General features: G+C 40.8%; 3 protein-coding genes across 4 annotated transcripts; 1 reads left to right on the top strand and 2 right to left on the bottom strand.

Moving 5' to 3' along the window:
- Positions 1-305: 305 nt before the first annotated feature.
- Positions 306-6,974, bottom strand: LOC308397749 (inositol polyphosphate-4-phosphatase type I A-like). Its single transcript, XM_080883839.1, has 4 exons — positions 6,332-6,974; positions 3,436-3,619; positions 3,160-3,370; positions 306-2,112 (listed from the first exon to the last, which is right to left on the bottom strand). The coding sequence occupies exons 1-3, from the start codon at positions 6,337-6,339 to the stop codon at positions 3,317-3,319; spliced, it is 246 nt and encodes an 81-aa protein (XP_080739965.1). The 5' UTR covers positions 6,340-6,974; the 3' UTR covers positions 306-2,112; positions 3,160-3,316.
- Positions 6,975-8,335: 1,361 nt separating this feature from the next.
- Positions 8,336-12,226, top strand: LOC308397748 (inositol polyphosphate-4-phosphatase type I A-like). The gene is made up of 3 exons (XM_080883838.1): positions 8,336-8,580; positions 8,646-8,856; positions 9,904-12,226. Exons 1-2 carry the CDS (start codon positions 8,368-8,370, stop codon positions 8,697-8,699), a joined length of 267 nt encoding a protein of 88 aa, XP_080739964.1. The 5' UTR covers positions 8,336-8,367; the 3' UTR covers positions 8,700-8,856; positions 9,904-12,226.
- A 4,462-nt stretch (positions 12,227-16,688) lies between these two features.
- LOC308397743 (nesprin-1-like) lies at positions 16,689-19,365 on the bottom strand. Of its 2 annotated transcripts, XM_080883831.1 has the most exons (4): positions 19,207-19,333; positions 18,143-18,291; positions 17,315-17,479; positions 17,013-17,237 (listed from the first exon to the last, which is right to left on the bottom strand). In XM_080883831.1, the coding sequence occupies exons 2-4, from the start codon at positions 18,197-18,199 to the stop codon at positions 17,070-17,072; spliced, it is 390 nt and encodes a 129-aa protein (XP_080739957.1). In that variant the 5' UTR covers positions 18,200-18,291; positions 19,207-19,333; the 3' UTR covers positions 17,013-17,069. The 2 variants fall into 2 exon arrangements, with proteins under 2 accessions (XP_080739956.1, XP_080739957.1); XM_080883830.1 differs by lacking the exon at positions 18,143-18,291 and having other exon boundaries at positions 16,689-17,237; positions 19,207-19,365.
- Between the last annotated feature and the right edge of the window lie 895 nt (positions 19,366-20,260).

Genomic DNA, 20,260 nt, shown 5'->3' on the forward strand with positions numbered 1-20,260 from the left:
GGTACAGTAGAAGAAAATATAATAAAATAAAATAAAAAATAGAAAAATAGTAAAGAGCAAAATATTAGAGAGACGTGGTAAAAGAGAAAAGATGACTAAATATATATATATATATATGTATCTATAAATATATGTACACTAGTGATTAAATAAGAAAATCTTGAAAAGAAATATGACGGGAGGTCAGATGGGATATTGCACAGGAATGAGCAGCAGAAAATTACAGTATTACTCAGACTTTTAATAGTCATATTGTCAGTTTTGGCCGACGGTCATGGGTCACTTCCACTAAAATAGCACGAGACTGGAGTAAAATGTACTTTATTAATGAGAACACATGGTGATACAGCAAAGAATCCAACCCTTCTGAAAAGCAAATGGCTTCCTGTTATACTCTACCTGATTCAGGTGAGCATCTGGAATAGACCAAGTCTGGGGGTCAGCAAACCAAAGGAAAACAAAACCCTCCCCATAAGGAAACCACTACAATATAACCAACACGATATAACACATCATAGACATATGAAGATTTGTAACAAGTCCTATAAATAACTCCATAACATATAAACTTCAGTCTCTTCTATATACATTAAAACAGCGGTCCCCAACCTTTTTTGCGCCACGGACCGGTTTATGCCCGACAATATTTTCACGGACCGGCCTTTAAGGTGTCACAGATAAATACAACAAAATAAAACTAGTACCGATACCGGAAAAAAAGAAGATTTATTCATAACACACGTGAAAGACCCAGGAAAACAGAGTTAACGATAAAAACGATAACAAAATAACGATAAAAAACGATAAAAACTCTGAAAACCATACATTTCACACCCGAGCCTCATCTCTCGACCAAACGACGGTCCGTGGCCCAGCGGTTGGGGACCGCTGCATTAAAACACCTTAACCACAGTTAGGTTTCAGCCCTCGCTGACTCAGAACAAAGTAAGACAATCAGAGTTCGATTGGTTTTTACTTGTGCAGGGGAAGCCTGGTCGGATTCTCAGAGTTGCAAGCTCTACACCCAAACTCAGACAACTCCAACTCCAGCCTCCACTCGCAGCCTTTTATTGAATGAAAACAGTTACACAACCGCCCATTGTAAACCCCATATGTTGTGGGGTGTCTGTATACGTGACTTCCTGCTTACAAACGTTTTAACCGCATCTCTAGTCATAAAAGGGTCATCTCCCCTCAACCTCGTATATGGCTTAACCTCTCTAACAGTCCACCATTTACATGGTGAGCCCATAAAGGGCAGGAAGTGAACATTCCTTACCAAATAAGGAAACCAGAATCTTACATAGATTGTGCCTGCAGTTGAAAACTATAGCTAGTAACATCCCCAACATCCTACATGTGGGGGAGGAACAGAAAATATCTGAACATACAGTTCAAGACAAGGTCCAAGCACAATAATGACAACTTTTAACAAAATCACTCCAACACACACTCCCCTAGCCTGGCACATTGGTTTTCTCCAGGAGCTCATAAGCAGGTGATTGAGCTGCTTTTACTCTTTACAAAGTGAGTACTGTTAACACTTCTCTTTTTACATATACAACTAATTTAGGTTACAGACAAATGATTAAATGTGAACAGCTCTAACACAGGTTCTTTTCCTGACACAGGTAGGATGGCCAGTCCCCCTGTCTCTTCACCTTTAACGAGTCACTTAAATAACAACCCAAAAAGCCTAATAAAGAATCACAATCAACCAGTGTGTGTTTTTCTTCATTACGGTTTTTAAATACAAATCAGTCAGTCAATTAATAAAAATACAAGTAAGGGTAATGGAACCCCTGGTCTCCATTACACACATAAATACCATAAAGACACTAAGTCGTAGAGCTCTGAACTCCTTGCTTCTATGATATTTACACTTCTTCTTGGCCTTCTCCTTCACTCTGAGTCACTCCAGGATAAACGCATCAGCTCAGACATACAATAATTAAAATATGTGTAGGTGACCGTTTGGCAGAAGACGATGTCGAGGCGGTACTGCAGTGACACGTCCGTGGCTATCGTCGGGGCGGTGTCCTGCATCAGAAGGAAGTCAATAGACTTCTTGGCTTTGTTGCTCATCATGGCGCTGTAGTCCGTGGGCGTGGCCTGCAAAAAGTGTAAATAAACCATCAGAGACCAAACACAAATATGCCTTCCAACCACTAGTTTAGACAACATCTTGCAAAGAGTGTGTATTTCAGAGTGCAGTTGTTTTTAAATTTGACAGAAACAGAAATAAAGACGGAAGAGAAGGACAACAGGGAAAGCAGAAGCACCGACACACTGAAATCTTTTAGGGTCAAGCTCCAGAACTAGCCACAAATCCTGCTGGAAAGAACCTAAAAATACTTAAAAATACTTGCAGAGATCGAATGGAGCCGTTAACTCAAAAGCCTGGTGTCAGGCATGTTCTTTAATAAATAAGAAACGAGCTGATATGTTACAGACCCCAGTCTTTACGTAAAGAAAAAGCTGACATTTAGAGCGGTCTCGCAGCAGATTTTAAAACAGTGACACTGATTTGTGGGGTTTTTGGGCACAAATTTGAACCTTTTTGTTTTATCCATGTCCTTGAACACAGCTCATGACTTGGGCGCTTTCATATGTACCGATTCATTTAGGTTTGTGCACTGAGGCCAGATTTAGGTATTAAAAACGAGTCAGTCATAACACTTCTTACATTAGTTAAAAAGCTGAGCTTACACTAAACCAACATTTAAATTTCCCCTTGTGGGACTAATAAAGGTATATCATATCATATCATATCATATCATTACTAAAGTATTGCTGCAACATTGTAAAGACAAAGATGACACACAGACCAGACATAAAACACTGAACACTTTTTAAAGACGAGTCATTTAAGAGTATTTTCTCATAGAATAAAGTCGGCTGATATGGTGAAGGAAAAATCTGCTCACGAATCCTCCAACTTCTTAAAAGTAAGGAGTGACCTGAGCTGGAAATCAACATGAGAGGGATGACTCAAGAAGAAGAAGAAGCAACAAGAAAAGAAAAACAGAGTTCAGAGTGTAGTTAAGATATCAAGCTGTATCCACAATGTGTGCCAAGAAACTAAGCTTGTCTGTTGTCATGCTAAAGAAATAAAAAATCTGGAATCAGAAAACAGCCAATAACTGCTGATCAACTCACCCACTCCTCTTCGTGCCAGTCCACGTGCAGTGACGACTGGCTGTTGTGACCGCTGTACTTTGCTCTCAGCGTATCCTGGTCATTGCGGAGCACTACTTGTTCAGACTCAGCGGAAGGAGAAGCTTTGGTTGCGATGTACTCGTACTGCGTTCAGGGCCTAAATAGCTGAAGCTAGCAGCTTGCAGCCGCACACTGCCACCAGCTGACGGGTCTGAAAGGAAGAGGGTATGAATGAAATATGAAGCGTCCCCACGTAACGTCAAACACTTTTAGTACCTTGTCAACCAGACTGGCGAGCGTCCACTCCAGTCCGCTGGCCGATTGGTCTTTGGCAGCTTGAGACAGCCTCTCTGCGTAATAGCTGACCTGAGTCTTCAGCGTGTTGACGTAGGCGATGATCTCTTTGGCTCGGACAGTGTCCTGGGGTATGTGGATGATGACTGAGCTGGAGAGGGCACTACTGCAGGGAACAAAGACACACCGACACATCTGTATCCGAGCTGGGACTGAGGACACTCACCAGCCACTTTATTAGGTACATGTGTTCAAAAGCTTGTGGCAGCAATTTAGTGCATTTAGTCAAATAAAGACAATAGAGTGGCCTGCAGGTGTATATTTTTGTAATGTTTCTGTCTTATGCCTGAAATATGCTTCAGCAGGAAATATACGCTGTAACTGGAAACAACAGCATGATGGACCGGTTTAGTGTTAAGAGGTGTTACATCTGAAGTTAGAACGTAAATTTCCTGCAGAAATCTAAATCAAGCTTCAGAGGTACTGTTCCAAAAATATAGGGAGGGACGTTACCCACCAGATGTAAAAACAAACACTGTCTGCATGCACATGCCTGCTCTCAATGAGCCTAATCGTGGCTTAGAAAAAACAACGAGGAGCCGACTTCGATAAATGCGATACCACTCGCTTCACAAATTCAGACCATCTGTGTACAGTGGCGTGTCTAGAAAATTTTTGTTGGGGGGGCCAGGTAGGGGCACAGATTTGGAGAAGGGTGGCAGATTTAATTGGCAGATAATGTTTTAAAAAAAAATTCTACCAACCCTTAACCATAATTCAATAATCCTATAAACCTAATAACCAAATGCACTTTTAACTCTTATTAGAATGAGATTTTAACCACTACGGTGCAAAGTTTTTAGATACTGCGTTGATAAAGTACAAGAGATACAATCAGTGCTTTGTCAGTGTTTACTCAGCAGTCAAGGACAACAATATTTGCATAGTATTTTTACTGACATATAGTGCACATGTGTTTTGGGCAAAAACATTTTTGAAAATTAAAATACGAACATTTGTAACAAACAATTGACAAATTAGCCAATGCCAATGCAAAACTTTATCTGCCTGTTAAAAAAAGAAGATAATCTTCTCACAAACTGGTGTTTGATTTTGAAACAGGAAAAAAGTGGGGAAACAACTGAAAAGACTAACATTTGAATGAAACCTGAAAGCAAGTAAATACTTTCTATGCTGCCTTATCGTAAACTTTGGTAATATTGATAAAGAACAACACTGGCTGATGATAAAATACAGTCAGCTGGCATGGTGACACTGCCAGTATTAACCTGCAGGGCTGGACTGGGACAAAAAAATTGGGCATTTTTACTACAGACCGACCCACCAGGTAGTAAAGCCATAAAGACTTTGACTGAAAACAAACCCTGTTGTGACAGTGATGTACAGTCTTGTTGGTATATGTATGATTTCTATACATTTTACGTCAGATAAAAACTTTGGTTGTAAGATTTAGATAATTATTTAATAAAAACTAGGTATTTTAAATGAGAATAAGAAAGAAAAGTATTTCTTTGTGCCCACCTTTCCCTGTTAATGCCCTACCTGGCCCCCTGGCAAAACTTTGCTAGACCCGCCCCTGCACAGTTACCAGCTGTCTGCTACATAAAAAAGGATCCTGGTGTTATTTGTCTCTCAGAAACAGTTCATAACTTCCCTTCAACTCATTCATGTCACCTAAAAGGTAAACCTGTTTCTCCATCACCTGTTCAGCTCTGATGGTTCAGTAAGGACATCTCCTGGTTTCATCTTCATGTTTCCCTCTCACCACATATCTAAACAGACATCATGACCAGCAGGTTTACAGCTGTGGCTCCAGCAAACATCAGCTGATACTAGAAATTAATATTAAATACATTCTAACAACAGCCGATCAAGCTTAAACGTGCTGCTGTTGTTTAGCGCAACATCTGCTGGTTTCCTCTTTCTGGCGCAAAGTGGGCGATAAACAAGAGAGAAAAGCCGATCAGCTGATCATTGATCAGTTTCATGATTGAAGTAGCAACAGGAGAGGGAGGGGGAGAGAATGAGAGAAGAGGCAGCTGTGCAGCATAAAGACAGAATAAATCCAGCTTTGTGTCTTTTTTCCATTCTAGCTAAAGTCCGGGACAAACTGCGTCTCTTCTCAGCTCAATACGAAACGTGTAATATTTTCTCTGAATGAGGGACCATTCCATTTTTTTAAGGAGCCGTTGGCAACTCTACTAACCTTATGAATAAAATAAAGTTCACTATCAGTAACATCATAGCACCCACCCAGCTGTATAAAAACTCCGTCAAACTGGCTAGAACGCAGTATGAGTTATTGCAACTGACAGTAAAAAGTCAGCAACATGAAAATAAACTCCACCTAAACTTGGTTTATATCTGACCCAGATAGACTGCAGGTCATAACTTCTTACCTGAAGTTCAGTTCACCTGACACTCGGACTGGTGGCTGCTTCGGGTCTCTCCTCCTGCCTCCCCTTCCCTCATCCACCTGTTGCCTCTGTGGAAGCCCCGTCATAGCCACCACCAAACAACGGAGTTATTTCTACACATCGACCTGCATCTGGCCAATCCACCACCTCTCATTGTTCATGCCATTACAAAAAAAATAAAAAATAAGTCACTGGGGATATGCCCGGTATGCCCGATGGCCAGTCCAGCTATGTTAACCTGCAACCAAATCTGCAGCTCCATACAGCAATGTTACGACTTAGATTATATCTTATAACGCATAACTCTTATGTTAGCTGCCCTCAGTAGCATACTGTCTGAAATATTCCACAGCTGCATTAATTCTTTAAGTGTTATTTTTTTCCTTGGTATTCTAATTTCACCGAAGTTTACTAAACTCAACAAACTTGATATTACTTACCGGGACATTTATTCTGTCCTCATTTTCTTTCACCGAAAAATTGTTTCCTGCAGTGCCATCTTTCGCGCTTGGCTCTCCTACCTTTGCTAACGTGATGCGCATAGCGCAGAAGCGATGCTGCATTCACTTACACTCGGATATCTGAGCGTCACCGTGAAAACATAATCGGACATTTGATATTTGATTGAATTTTATTGTTTTGCCTTTGGGGTGGCACCTGGGGTGGCCAGTCTGGTTTGGGGGGTGGCCTGTACCCCCCCAGGCCACCGCGCTGGACACGCCATTGTTACCGGGGCACGATCACCGGGGACCCGTTTTTCCAGCACACACGCCCGATACCACGTGACAACAAATACGTCATTTCCTGTTGACTAAAAAAAAAAAAAAAAAAGCACCCTCTCACGGTCCTAGGGACCAAAAAATTGTCCCGCCCGATCAGCGGGCGAAGCCGCTGCTGCACGCCGGAAATGAGGCTTCATTTCCCGCAGGTCTATCTAAGCAGCCCGCTGTTTTCCAGCCCGGGGTCAAATGTGGAGCAAGGGCGCCACCCGGTGGACAAATAAAAAAATTACAACTCTAAGGCCCGTCCTGCAAAATGAAAATGAACGCTAAACATCAACGATCCCTTTGACCGTAATTAATTTGCAGTGAAAAATAGCGTTTATAATGGGTTTCAATGGGGCACAAATCGACCACTAAGCACAATAGTGTAAGTTTGTCTGTAGCTTAGCCACTGAAGCTAATTGAAGGAAGTCAGACTTGAATTTTGAAATAAAATCATATCAAACTTTTTTTTGGAGAATTTGGCTATAGTCCATTCAACACTGTGCAAATGGCATGTAATCAAAATTTGAAAATAGCCACAAATCGACCCAAGACCCTCCAGGGGTTTTAAGTACACGCAATATTTTCACTCTCACATTTTACTCTGTACTGGAAGACTTGTTCATTTTCAAGATTCATTCATCCATCCATTTTCTTCCACTTTATCCGGAGCCGGGTCGCGGGGGCAGCAGCCCAAGCAGAGAAGCCCAGACCTCTCTCTCCCCAGCCACCTCCTCCAGCTTATCCGGGGGAACACCAAGGCGTTCCCAGGCCAGCCGAGAGATATAATCTCTCCAGCGTGTCCTGGATCTGCCCGGAAAACCTCGCCCAGGAGGTATCCAGGGGGCATCCTTGTCAGTTGCCCGAACCACCTCATCTGGCTCCTTTCGATGTGGAGGAGCAGCAGCTCTTCAAGATTCTCTCAAATAATTTTTCACCATATAAACTAAGGTTTTTTTTATTTAGGCGTCATAGTTCTGAAGAGAGATATGTGTTTTTTAATAGGTGGACATTTCTGCCAGCAGGTTGGGGATTAAAAAGGTCGATCATGCTTGGCTAATTTGAGCAACTGTGCCAACTTTACAAAACTATACGTTTTTATACCACAACTCCCCGTTCAGCCTTAAATGCCAGAAGAAGAAGACTAGTCTCCCTAAATCTGACTCTGTTTATTACCGGAATCTGGAAAATACTGTAAGAAAGCTACATAAAGTATCAGCATTGAGTAACAATTTAAATTCACGTCCTCAGCAACAGCATTTAACAGTATTTCCATGTACTTCTTACCTTTGCAATTAACTGCAGGTTAAACGGCCCGGTGACTTGCAGCCACGATTAGGCTCATTGAGAGCAGGCATGTGCATGCAGACAGTGTTTGTTTTTACATCTGGTGGGTAACGTCCCTCCCTATATTTTTGGAACAGTACCTCTGAAGCTTGATTTAGATTTCTGCAGGAAATTTACGTTCTAACTTCAGATGTAACACCTCTTAACACTAAACCGGTCCATCATGCTGTTGTTTCCAGTTACAGCGTATATTTCCTGCTGAAGCATATTTCAGGCATAAGACAGAAACATTACAAAAATATACACCTGCAGGCCACTCTATTGTCTTTATTTGACTAAATGCACTAAATTGCTGCCACAAGCTTTTGAACACATGTACCTAATAAAGTGGCTGGTGAGTGTCCTCAGTCCCAGCTCGGATACAGATGTGTCGGTGTGTCTTTGTTCCCTGCAGTAGTGCCCTCTCCAGCTCAGTCATCATCCACATACCCCAGGACACTGTCCGAGCCAAAGAGATCATCGCCTACGTCAACACGCTGAAGACTCAGGTCAGCTATTACGCAGAGAGGCTGTCTCAAGCTGCCAAAGACCAATCGGCCAGCGGACTGGAGTGGACGCTCGCCAGTCTGGTTGACAAGGTACTAAAAGTGTTTGACGTTACGTGGGGACGCTTCATATTTCATTCATACCCTCTTCCTTTCAGACCCGTCAGCTGGTGGCAGTGTGCGGCTGCAAGCTGCTAGCTTCAGCTATTTAGGCCCTGAACGCAGTACGAGTACATCGCAACCAAAGCTTCTCCTTCCGCTGAGTCTGAACAAGTAGTGCTCCGCAATGACCAGGATACGCTGAGAGCAAAGTACAGCGGTCACAACAGCCAGTCGTCACTGCACGTGGACTGGCACGAAGAGGAGTGGGTGAGTTGATCAGCAGTTATTGGCTGTTTTCTGATTCCAGATTTTTTATTTCTTTAGCATGACAACAGACAAGCTTAGTTTCTTGGCACACATTGTGGATACAGCTTGATATCTTAACTACACTCTGAACTCTGTTTGTCTTTTCTTGTTGCTTCTTCTTCTTCTTGAGTCATCCCTCTCATGTTGATTTCCAGCTCAGGTCACTCCTTACTTTTAAGAAGTTGGAGGATTCGTGAGCAGATTTTTCCTTCACCATATCAGCCGACTTTATTCTATGAGAAAATACTCTTAAATGACTCGTCTTTAAAAAGTGTTCAGTGTTTTATGTCTGGTCTGTGTGTCATCTTTGTCTTTACAATGTTGCAGCAATACTTTAGTAATGATATGATATGATATGATATGATATACCTTTATTAGTCCCACAAGGGGAAATTTAAATGTTGGTTTAGTGTAAGCTCAGCTTTTTAACTAATGTAAGAAGTGTTATGACTGACTCGTTTTTAATACCTAAATCTGGCCTCAGTGCACAAACCTAAATGAATCGGTACATATGAAAGCGCCCAAGTCACGAGCTGTGTTCAAGGACATGGATAAAACAAAAAGGTTCAAATTTGTGCCCAAAAACCCCACAAATCAGTGTCACTGTTTTAAAATCTGCTGCGAGACCGCTCTAAATGTCAGCTTTTTCTTTACGTAAAGACTGGGGTCTGTAACATATCAGCTCGTTTCTTATTTATTAAAGAACATGCCTGACACCAGGCTTTTGAGTTAACGGCTCCATTCGATCTCTGCAAGTATTTTTAAGTATTTTTAGGTTCTTTCCAGCAGGATTTGTGGCTAGTTCTGGAGCTTGACCCTAAAAGATTTCAGTGTGTCGGTGCTTCTGCTTTCCCTGTTGTCCTTCTCTTCCGTCTTTATTTCTGTTTCTGTCAAATTTAAAAACAACTGCACTCTGAAATACACACTCTTTGCAAGATGTTGTCTAAACTAGTGGTTGGAAGGCATATTTGTGTTTGGTCTCTGATGGTTTATTTACACTTTTTGCAGGCCACGCCCACGGACTACAGCGCCATGATGAGCAACAAAGCCAAGAAGTCTATTGACTTCCTTCTGATGCAGGACACCGCCCCGACGATAGCCACGGACGTGTCACTGCAGTACCGCCTCGACATCGTCTTCTGCCAAACGGTCACCTACACATATTTTAATTATTGTATGTCTGAGCTGATGCGTTTATCCTGGAGTGACTCAGAGTGAAGGAGAAGGCCAAGAAGAAGTGTAAATATCATAGAAGCAAGGAGTTCAGAGCTCTACGACTTAGTGTCTTTATGGTATTTATGTGTGTAATGGAGACCAGGGGTTCCATTACCCTTACTTGTATTTTTATTAATTGACTGACTGATTTGTATTTAAAAACCGTAATGAAGAAAAACACACACTGGTTGATTGTGATTCTTTATTAGGCTTTTTGGGTTGTTATTTAAGTGACTCGTTAAAGGTGAAGAGACAGGGGGACTGGCCATCCTACCTGTGTCAGGAAAAGAACCTGTGTTAGAGCTGTTCACATTTAATCATTTGTCTGTAACCTAAATTAGTTGTATATGTAAAAAGAGAAGTGTTAACAGTACTCACTTTGTAAAGAGTAAAAGCAGCTCAATCACCTGCTTATGAGCTCCTGGAGAAAACCAATGTGCCAGGCTAGGGGAGTGTGTGTTGGAGTGATTTTGTTAAAAGTTGTCATTATTGTGCTTGGACCTTGTCTTGAACTGTATGTTCAGATATTTTCTGTTCCTCCCCCACATGTAGGATGTTGGGGATGTTACTAGCTATAGTTTTCAACTGCAGGCACAATCTATGTAAGATTCTGGTTTCCTTATTTGGTAAGGAATGTTCACTTCCTGCCCTTTATGGGCTCACCATGTAAATGGTGGACTGTTAGAGAGGTTAAGCCATATACGAGGTTGAGGGGAGATGACCCTTTTATGACTAGAGATGCGGTTAAAACGTTTGTAAGCAGGAAGTCACGTATACAGACACACATACACTCTCTCTCACTCACACACACACACACACACACACACACACACACACACACACACACACACACAGTGCCTTAGCTTTTACCACACAACATATGGGGTTTACAATGGGCGGTTGTGTAACTGTTTTCATTCAATAAAAGGCTGCGAGTGGAGGCTGGAGTTGGAGTTGTCTGAGTTTGGGTGTAGAGCTTGCAACTCTGAGAATCCGACCAGGCTTCCCCTGCACAAGTAAAAACCAATCGAACTCTGATTGTCTTACTTTGTTCTGAGTCAGCGAGGGCTGAAACCTAACTGTGTGGTTAAGGTGTTTTAATGCAGCGGTCCCCAACCGCCGGGCCACGGACCGTCGTTTGGTCGAGAGATGAGTCTCGGGTGTGAAATGTATGGTTTTCAGAGTTTTTATCGTTTTTTATCGTTATTTTGTTATCGTTTTTATCGTTAACTCTGTTTTCCTGGGTCTTTCACGTGTGTTATGAATAAATCTTCTTTTTTTCCGGTATCGGTACTAGTTTTATTTTGTTGTATTTATCTGTGACACCTTAAAGGCCGGTCCGTGAAAATATTGTCGGGCATAAACCGGTCCGTGGCGCAAAAAAGGTTGGGGACCGCTGTTTTAATGTATATAGAAGAGACTGAAGTTTATATGTTATGGAGTTATTTATAGGACTTGTTACAAATCTTCATATGTCTATGATGTGTTATATCAGCCCGTTCTCACTCCCGAGGCGTAACATGTCGACGTTTTGTCACGTCCCGCGGCGTTCCTGAGGAACGTGAAAGGAGACCTTCGGCGTTCTTATGGTACGCGGCGGGCTATGGCTGGAATCCAGTTCAATGACGCTCCCGCGGTAATAGACGTTCCAGCCCTGTATTCCAGCCCTAAACCTAACCTTATCCCTAGCCCTGACCATAACCTTATTCCTGACCTTAACCAGGACTTTAATGATGTTAAATAGCGTGTTTCTAAGCGATTTGAAGAAAAAGAGCAAACATGTGTAGATTCAGTCCAGACAGTTCTCATATTTCCTCTTTTTTCCGAGGTCGTCATTTAGGAACGTGGTGGGTAGCCGAAAACGTAATATGGTGACGATTTGTCACCTAGCGTAAAATGTTACGCTTTGGGAGTGAGAACGTGTTGGTTATATTGTAGTGGTTTTCTTATGGGGAGGGTTTTGTTTCCCTTTGGTTTGCTGACCCCCAGACTTGGTCTATTCCAGATGCTCACCTGAATCAGGTAGAGTATAACAGGAAGCCATTTGCTTTTCAGAAGGGTTGGATTCTTTGCTGTATCACCATGTGTTCTCATTAATAAAGTACATTTTACTCCAGTCTCGTGCTATTTTAGTGGAAGTGACCCATGACCGTCGGCCAAAACTGACAATATGACTATTAAAAGTCTGAGTAATACTGTAATTTTCTGCTGCTCATTCCTGTGCAATATCCCATCTGACCTCCCGTCATATTTCTTTTCAAGATTTTCTTATTTAATCACTAGTGTACATATATTTATAGATACATATATATATATATATATATTTAGTCATCTTTTCTCTTTTACCACGTCTCTCTAATATTTTGCTCTTTACTATTTTTCTATTTTTTATTTTATTTTATTATATTTTATTATATTTTCTTCTACTGTACCATGCTGCTGAGTGACTGCTGCTCGTCAAACACATTTCATTGCAATGTTGACCCTGTGCTAACTTGCATATGACAAATAAAACTGAAAACTGATAAAACTGAAAACAGTAAAGGCAAAGGGAACACATCAAGTAAGGATTTCACACTCCCACTCACAACGGCACTTTCAAAGCATAAAGCCAAATGCTTCAAAATTTCATGTTGAGGCATTTTAAAAATGAATGTGTTTGAGTTTCATTGCTCCAAAGCAATGTTTTCATATAAGCAAGATAACAACCAGTTTGCAACCATGTAAGTACAGTCCTCTATTGTGAACAGACGTGTTGGCAATCTGTCTGCGTTTATAAATTAGACAACAGTTATTTGCAGATCTTCATCAATCTGCCTGAGAGTGATTGCAGTCGGTCTGAGTTGGACTGCAACTGTTTTGAGTCAGGTTGCCTCCAAGGAGGCAGTTTATTATTTTCCTTTCCTAGTTGGACAGATGGCTGTTGTTTTGTTTTTACTGTAGTGTGCTGGGCCATTAATGGCTCAGGGGCTGCAGCGTATCCGCGCCAACACCTAAGGCCAACGTGGAATCACCGGTCAGACTAACATAAAGAAAGAATCTGTTAAATTACACATTTGTATTCATTAAGTCACAGACAATGAAAACAAGCAGAAATCAAGATGTAATATTTTTATAATTTTATTGATGTTAAATTAAAGTCCCAGCTTAGTTATGTTGTCAGTGCAAGTCACTTCAATCTGTATAGCACCAAAGGAAACAATGGTGTTTTCAAGGTGCTTCACACTGTAAGGTAACAACTTACAGTATTAAAAAGAAAACCCCAAAAGAACAAACCCCTCTGAGCAAGCACGAGGCGACAGTGGGAAGGAAAAACTCCCTTTTAAGAGGAAGAAACCTTCGACAGAACCAGGCTCAGGGCGGGGTGGCCATCTGCCGCGACCATTCCTGGGGATTTCAAAAATGACTTGATCTGATCTAAATGTAAAACTAGCTCATTTAAAGTGTCCAGTGAGTTTTAGAAAATATTTTGCTGTTGATATCACGATGTCACTATAAAGTGGAAACTTTGTTTCTTCCCTTACACCTCCCAAAAAATGCCCGCACCGATGAGAAGCACTTAGATATGCAACTTGGTTCTGTGAATATCTTTCTTTTGAAAGTTTTAACAATATCTTCATCAAGATTTTGGAAGTTTAATTGCCAGAATGTCACCAAAGATGCATGCTTCCATCTTTTACAGAGGGATTTGAAAACCCTCTCGCTGAGTTTCTTGAACTTCTCTGGTGGGATTTTGTCGTATCCGGCCCTGATTTCAGTCCAGATTTTCATGGTAAGCCGGTTGGAGATAGCTTCAGCACTTTCAATGCTGAAGACTGTGCCTGATTTTTTTGAAACCTGGGAAATCAGTCCTTCCACAAAGATTTCCACTGAAAGTCTGCATCTTTCTTTCTTTTCATATGATTCCAGTCTATCAGTAACTGTTACTGCCAACAGGTGTTCTTGGAATACTGAAGTAGTTATGATATTAAATATTGGTTGTTCCATTAAATTCATTGAATCCTCCTCCCCACTCCTCCCCATTTCCAATGATATTAGTGACAATTTATGTAATTTGTCACAAATATCAGTGAAAATCGCATTAGCAATGCAGTCAAAATAATTCTGCACTTTTCGGTCTAAATGCAAATCCATCCCCTTGAATTTGTCCAAGAGTAGATCCAACAAACGTTTTTGGTGAGAATGAGGGCACTTTAAAAGTTTACCAAGCTTTGAAAGCACAGCCTGAATTAATGTCTCTAACCATCTTTCAAAGTCTAAGGTTTTTTCAGGTGGCTCACAGTCTACAGAAGATCTGTGATGCTGTATCTTTTTATATGACTCCGTTTGACTTACGTTTGTTAACGGTGGGATGCTGGCTTCATGTTCAACACAGGATTTCTGCTGCTGGGGATCTGGAATTGGATTGTTTTCTGCTTTTGCAGCACTGTGTTGGTCAGCATTTTGACAGCTTTCTTCTGTGTTAGCTGTTTCTTGGCTGTTAGCATCTATATTCTGTGCTGTATCAAACTCCTGCTCAGCAGAATCGTCCAAAAATTTCACACGTGACAAAACCGTTTTGCCAGTAGTGGTGTGGACAGAACAGTTTTCATGTACAGGGGAGTTCTGGGAAGACCTCAGCGGTGATACTGCTACTGACTGTGCACACAGGTCCATTACGTCCTCTACAAAACCTACAAGCCGCTTAGCGGTGAAGCAATCCGGATAGCCTGAGATAAGCTCTCCCCACTGCTTGATCGAAAAACTACTGAACAAGTTATTCAAGAGGGATACCAAAGCATGTACTGTAGAATTATCCCCATTGGTCTGAACTGTTTCATCATTTGTCATTGTGTTACAGTTCGAGCTTGCCATTTCACTTTTTTGTTTTTTATGTCTAAAATGTTGTTTTGTGTTAAACTCCGTGTTTGAACGTTTAAAGCGCTGCTGTCCCGCTGTGTGAATGCGTTTCAACTGAACAGCCAGGTCTATATATAAGGTCGGTTTAAGGTTTCTTTGTAACGTCACCTGACGTTTCTTTGTAACGTCAGGTGACGTTACAAAGAAACGTCACCAGTCAAAGGACTGGCCCGCCCCGTCATAACGAAAGGGGCGGGACAAATCTGTTGCTTAGCAACTGAAAAAAAGGCACACCGCGCTGAATGCTACATCCGGCCTGCGACGGTACACCGCCTCCGCACTACCGTTTAAACATGAAGTGTGGATGTTAGAAGATCCCAAATATGGTGAGCTACTGGGAAATTACTCACGTTTTTGTTCTTGAGAGTGAGCGATAATAAGCGACATTTTATTGAGAAATTACAGTAGTCTGTCTACAAAAACTACAAAAATGACCTAAATAAGACAGAAGTACACATTCATTTTTATCGTTTTGTCAACAACAGGGCGCATGAGGTTTGTTCAGTATTTGTTGTGTCTACAAGGCTCAGGCGCCCCCATGAAGTGTCTTATTTGTATAGTTGAAAGCATTATAAAGGAACGCAAAACTAAATTACATATAATTATAATTCTTGGCACTTTCTGGTGTGTGTGAGTTAGTGTTTCTCTTTTATGATTTGTGGGTCCAGCATCAAATTCAGAATCCTTCCCATCACACATGAGGTCTTGAATAATCATCTTATTTTAAAGACCTCGTAGTTTGATAGTTTGCTCTCAGACTGTGGGCTTCCTTGTGGTTTTTAGGATATTTAGAAGTAGAAGGGGATCATCCTTCTGTGGAACCAGCTCCCAGTTTGAATGCAGGAGACGGACACTATCTCTACTTTTAAGATTAAGTTTCAAAGTTACCTTTTTGCCAACGCATATAGCTAGGGCTGAATCAGGTGACCATGAATCCTCCCTTAGTTACCCTGGGACTACCCTGCTGGGGGATTCCCACCATGTGTTTATACACCTCTCTGCATTCAATAATTAGTTCTTGTTCATCTCTGGCTCTCGTCCACAGTGTGTCTTTTGTCCCCTTTTTCGTCTCCTCATCCCCAAAGGGTCGCAGCGGGCTGCCCCTCCCTGACCGTGGTTCTGCCAGAGGGTGCTTCCTGTTAAAAGTGAGTTGTTCCTTCCCACTGTATTGAGGTTTTTTCTTTTTAATTGTAGACTTTCTACCTTACAATCTATACCACACTCAGAAAAATAAAGGTGCCAACTGGAACCAAAAGTGGTTCTTTAGACTGATGCCATAGAAGAACCTTTTTTGGTGCCACAAAGAACCTTTCAAACAATGGTTCTTTGAAGAACCATTTCTTTCAGTGGTTCATTGAAGAACCTTTAAAGGTGCCCCAAAGAACCATCAAGAAATGGTTCTTTGGGGCACCTTTAATGGTTTTTCAAAGAACCTTTTTAAAAATGGTTCTTTAAAGAACCATTTTTTAAAAAGGTCCTTCAAATGGTTCTTTAAAAGAACCATTTTAAAGAACCTTTTTTGAGTGGTTCTTTAAAAAACCATTTTAAATCTTTCAAAATAAAATGCATCATAAATTGAATTTGAGTAGGGTAAAATAAATACGAGCACAGCATAGACATATATTAATGGTTTATTGTCATTTTGTAGTATACCAAAAGACAAAAAGGCATTTTAGCCCTCAGCACAACATCAATACTAATACATGTCACATATTAGTGTTTTAAACAGTAATAATTAAATATATTTGCTATACTATAAATAAATATATATAAATACTATAGCTACAGATAACACAACAAATAATACATGTATTGTTTAATTAATAAAACATCAGAAAGTGATAAAACACATTAGAAATAGCAATAGCTTCATAACAGACCAATAAATCAACACATTTTCATCAGCAGATGTTTGCATGTTCAGTAAAAATATTTCAACAAGTTTATGATTAAAATGATCAATGAACTTTAGCATTACACCATGTAATTTACGTTTCATGTTGTACTCATGGTCCTTTGTTAGTCCAGTTTAGGACAATGTCTCTGACGTATGTTTCATATCAAACATATGTCATATCAAAACAAGCCCACACCTGCAGTTGTTTCAGTTTTTCACTGGTGTTTCCTGTCAGCTGGTCAACCTCACTCAGGCAGACATCCATATCAGCCAACCAAACGACAAGCTCCTCCCTTTGTGCTTCAAATCCCTCCCACTCTGAGACAAGGAGCTGAAAGAGAGAGAAAAGAGTCAATTATAAAGAAGAGAGAAAAGTGAAACCCTCCTCAGAAGGTCTGACTCGCATACCTGCAGTTGACCTGTGATGGACTCCAGTTTGGCGTTCACGTCATCCCTCGCCGATGCCAGCAGCCGAGTCTGCAGGGTGCCCTGGAAGAGCTGAGTTAATGTTCGACTCCTCCTGGTCAGGCTCTCCAGCTGGATGAGCCGAGGTCTCCCCTCTCGCCGCTGCCTCTGAACACAGAAACACAAATTGCATCTGAAGCAGGAGGTGCAGATTTTTTTTGCTATTCTTTTCTAAATCCAGGCTAGATCACGTGGAGGTATTTGGAAAACTTTTTTGGCCAGCGGACAACTGTTGTCTTGCAGAAAGTCAAATCAAACATATGCGATACACAATCAATTCACAAGAACACATAAAAAAATAAGTCCAGTTCTTGCCTGATTTCAAGTGAAAGCACAAAGCCTCACTTTGTACAAGCCTGCTATTACAGTTCTCCTCTATGCAGACGACTTTCCTGTTTTCAAGGCACAACTTGGATCTGCTGTACGAATCTTATGGATACACACTAAATGAAACAATAGTGTGCATGACTCCAGATTCTGATCTCTCATCCTAATATGGTCCCAACATAGCAACAGCAAGAAAGCAAATGTTGAGGCTTCAAAATACAAAGTCCATAAACCAATGGCTGACATGGGTTTTATCATAAGGGTGATAAATATACAGATTTCAGTCTGTCTTAGAGATTTGATGTTCATTTACCTGCAGATGCACTATACGTACCTGCTCCATGGTTTTTCACAACATTTTGCACACCACTATTAAATACAGGAAGTAGGTGAACTAAAACAAGTCATCTTTCTTTGTGAGAGGACCATATTAATGAAACAAACCTCAATGACATCATAGGGATCCCTAAAGATGCTCCTGCTGCTTCTCTTCCTCCTCATCCTAAGCTTCCTTCTCCTTGTCCTCGCCTTCCATCCAATTGTAATTCAACCTAATTGTGTTTCTCCCCCTCCTCTTCCTCATTTTGTTGGAGCTGTGAACACAATTAATGTGAATCTGGATTAATTTGTGCAAACAAGAAAAATCTACAGCTTTTTGGTCAGAGGTGCTCTTGTGATTTAAGCCGGGTAGAGTAGATTTATGTGTTGATGCTACCTGCTTCAACTCTGGCTGCTGAGTGACATTTACACCCTGGCTGGATTACAAACTTTAACCATGTGCTGAACTTTGGCCCGGCGTTGATACCTCTTGTTAGTATAACGACCTCTTCTTAGCTTGTATGTATGATGGTGGATAAATGAAATATACAAAAAAATTAACTATATTACAAAAGAACATCTATCTTGGAAACATCAACTGACCGGAGCATAACTTGTCAACTAGTCCGAAACTAAGTTATGCAGGAACAGTCAAAGACACACCTCCTCATGTCACATTTCTATTCATTTCTATATAATTCGATTAGAGAATGAAGAGTTATCTAATCTAATTATTCATTCAAAACTCTTATGCATAGCTGTATTTTATACAGCTCATACAGAATTCAAAGTACAGGTTCATGTGAGTATTTAATGTACGGCTCAGATCTACAGAATTTCAAGAGTTTCTAGGGCAGACACAGAGCTCACGTCACAACAGGCTTCAGGCGCCATTTTAGTGACTTTAACAATATATTACATTTTAATTTCGGTCTAGCTGACATTAGGTTATGTACGCAGCACGCAATTGAACCACATATTTTAGAAGCCAAAGGTTCAAATTAGCTGGGAGCACCTTCACTTAATTATAACAGTGGTTTTGTTAGGAAAACAGTTGGATACTAAATTGCGCTGACCTCAACGGCTAACGTATCTAGCTAATCGCTACTGTTAGCATAACATTAACAGCAAGCTACAATGACGAGTAACAAAAACAAAACAGTAATAAGGTTTTAATGAAAATGTTTTACCTTTTCTAACAGTCCCAGAATCCACAGCTTCAAAGTCCAGCAGGTACTGAAGACTGTTATCCGCCTCGCTGTCACCGTCCGTGAGTTTTTTCCCCCCGAAAGGTCAAGGCCCGCCGCTCGCGCACTCTGTCTGCGCATGCGCATCCCAACGACTGACCCCCTCCGTCCGCTCCCGGGAGGTTATAGTATGACGTGTTCTGACGTCACTCTCTGAGTGTACACACATTTGATGGACTAACAGCTTGTTCCTTCATCTCCTCCATCAGGAACAGAGCCCTCTCTCCCAGAGAACTGCAGCCACCGCTGAACAGCATCATTCCCAAAGTCAACAAGCTTTGCAATAGCTTTAAATGTCTGCATTAAAATGGGAAAGTCTGACACCATTATCCTCAGTCAAAAATCCTTTTTAAGCTGCTGTTTTTCCTAGTTAAGCCTAATTTGTGTGCCCAGGGACATCCAATGTATATTAATAAACATATCTGTGACAAAAGGGATGCTGCTCTGTACAAAAGATTAAAAAAAAAAAGTCAAAGTAAACATCTGTCATTTCCGCTATATACAGTATAGTATATAGAGAGATGAGACTACGAGGCTCCAATTACATCAGTGCAAAAAAAACAAATAGATATAAGAAAAGTAAGAAAATAGATATACACTTTATACACTAAATATAAACAAAAGTACGTCTTTGTGTTTCCATTTAAACAGAAAAAAACTTGGCACAGAAAACAGACAGATGAAATGGGATGGAGGTGGTGTACATAAATTATACAACATACCACAGTACATTGCACATAAATATTGTTCCTATAAAACACAACATATTTTGTTTTGGACAGCTCTGTTAATGTAAAAATGTTTTAGAGATCCTATATTATTTGAAAGTACGTATTGTGACTCTGTGGAAAAGCATCAGAATCAAGGAACTAATGTGAGCAAGAAAACACCGTACTGTGGTCGAAACTTAAAATAAGCTGTGGTCCATTGACACCAAAAGTGAGTCGGGTGTTACTCCACCTGTTTATAATCTCTCACACCCAATAAAATATGTTAA

The sequence above is a fragment of the Rhamphochromis sp. 'chilingali' genome (genome assembly GCF_963969265.1).
Source record: "Rhamphochromis sp. 'chilingali' genome assembly, chromosome: 5".
In the NCBI taxonomy this organism is placed as follows: domain Eukaryota; kingdom Metazoa; phylum Chordata; class Actinopteri; order Cichliformes; family Cichlidae; genus Rhamphochromis; species Rhamphochromis sp. 'chilingali'.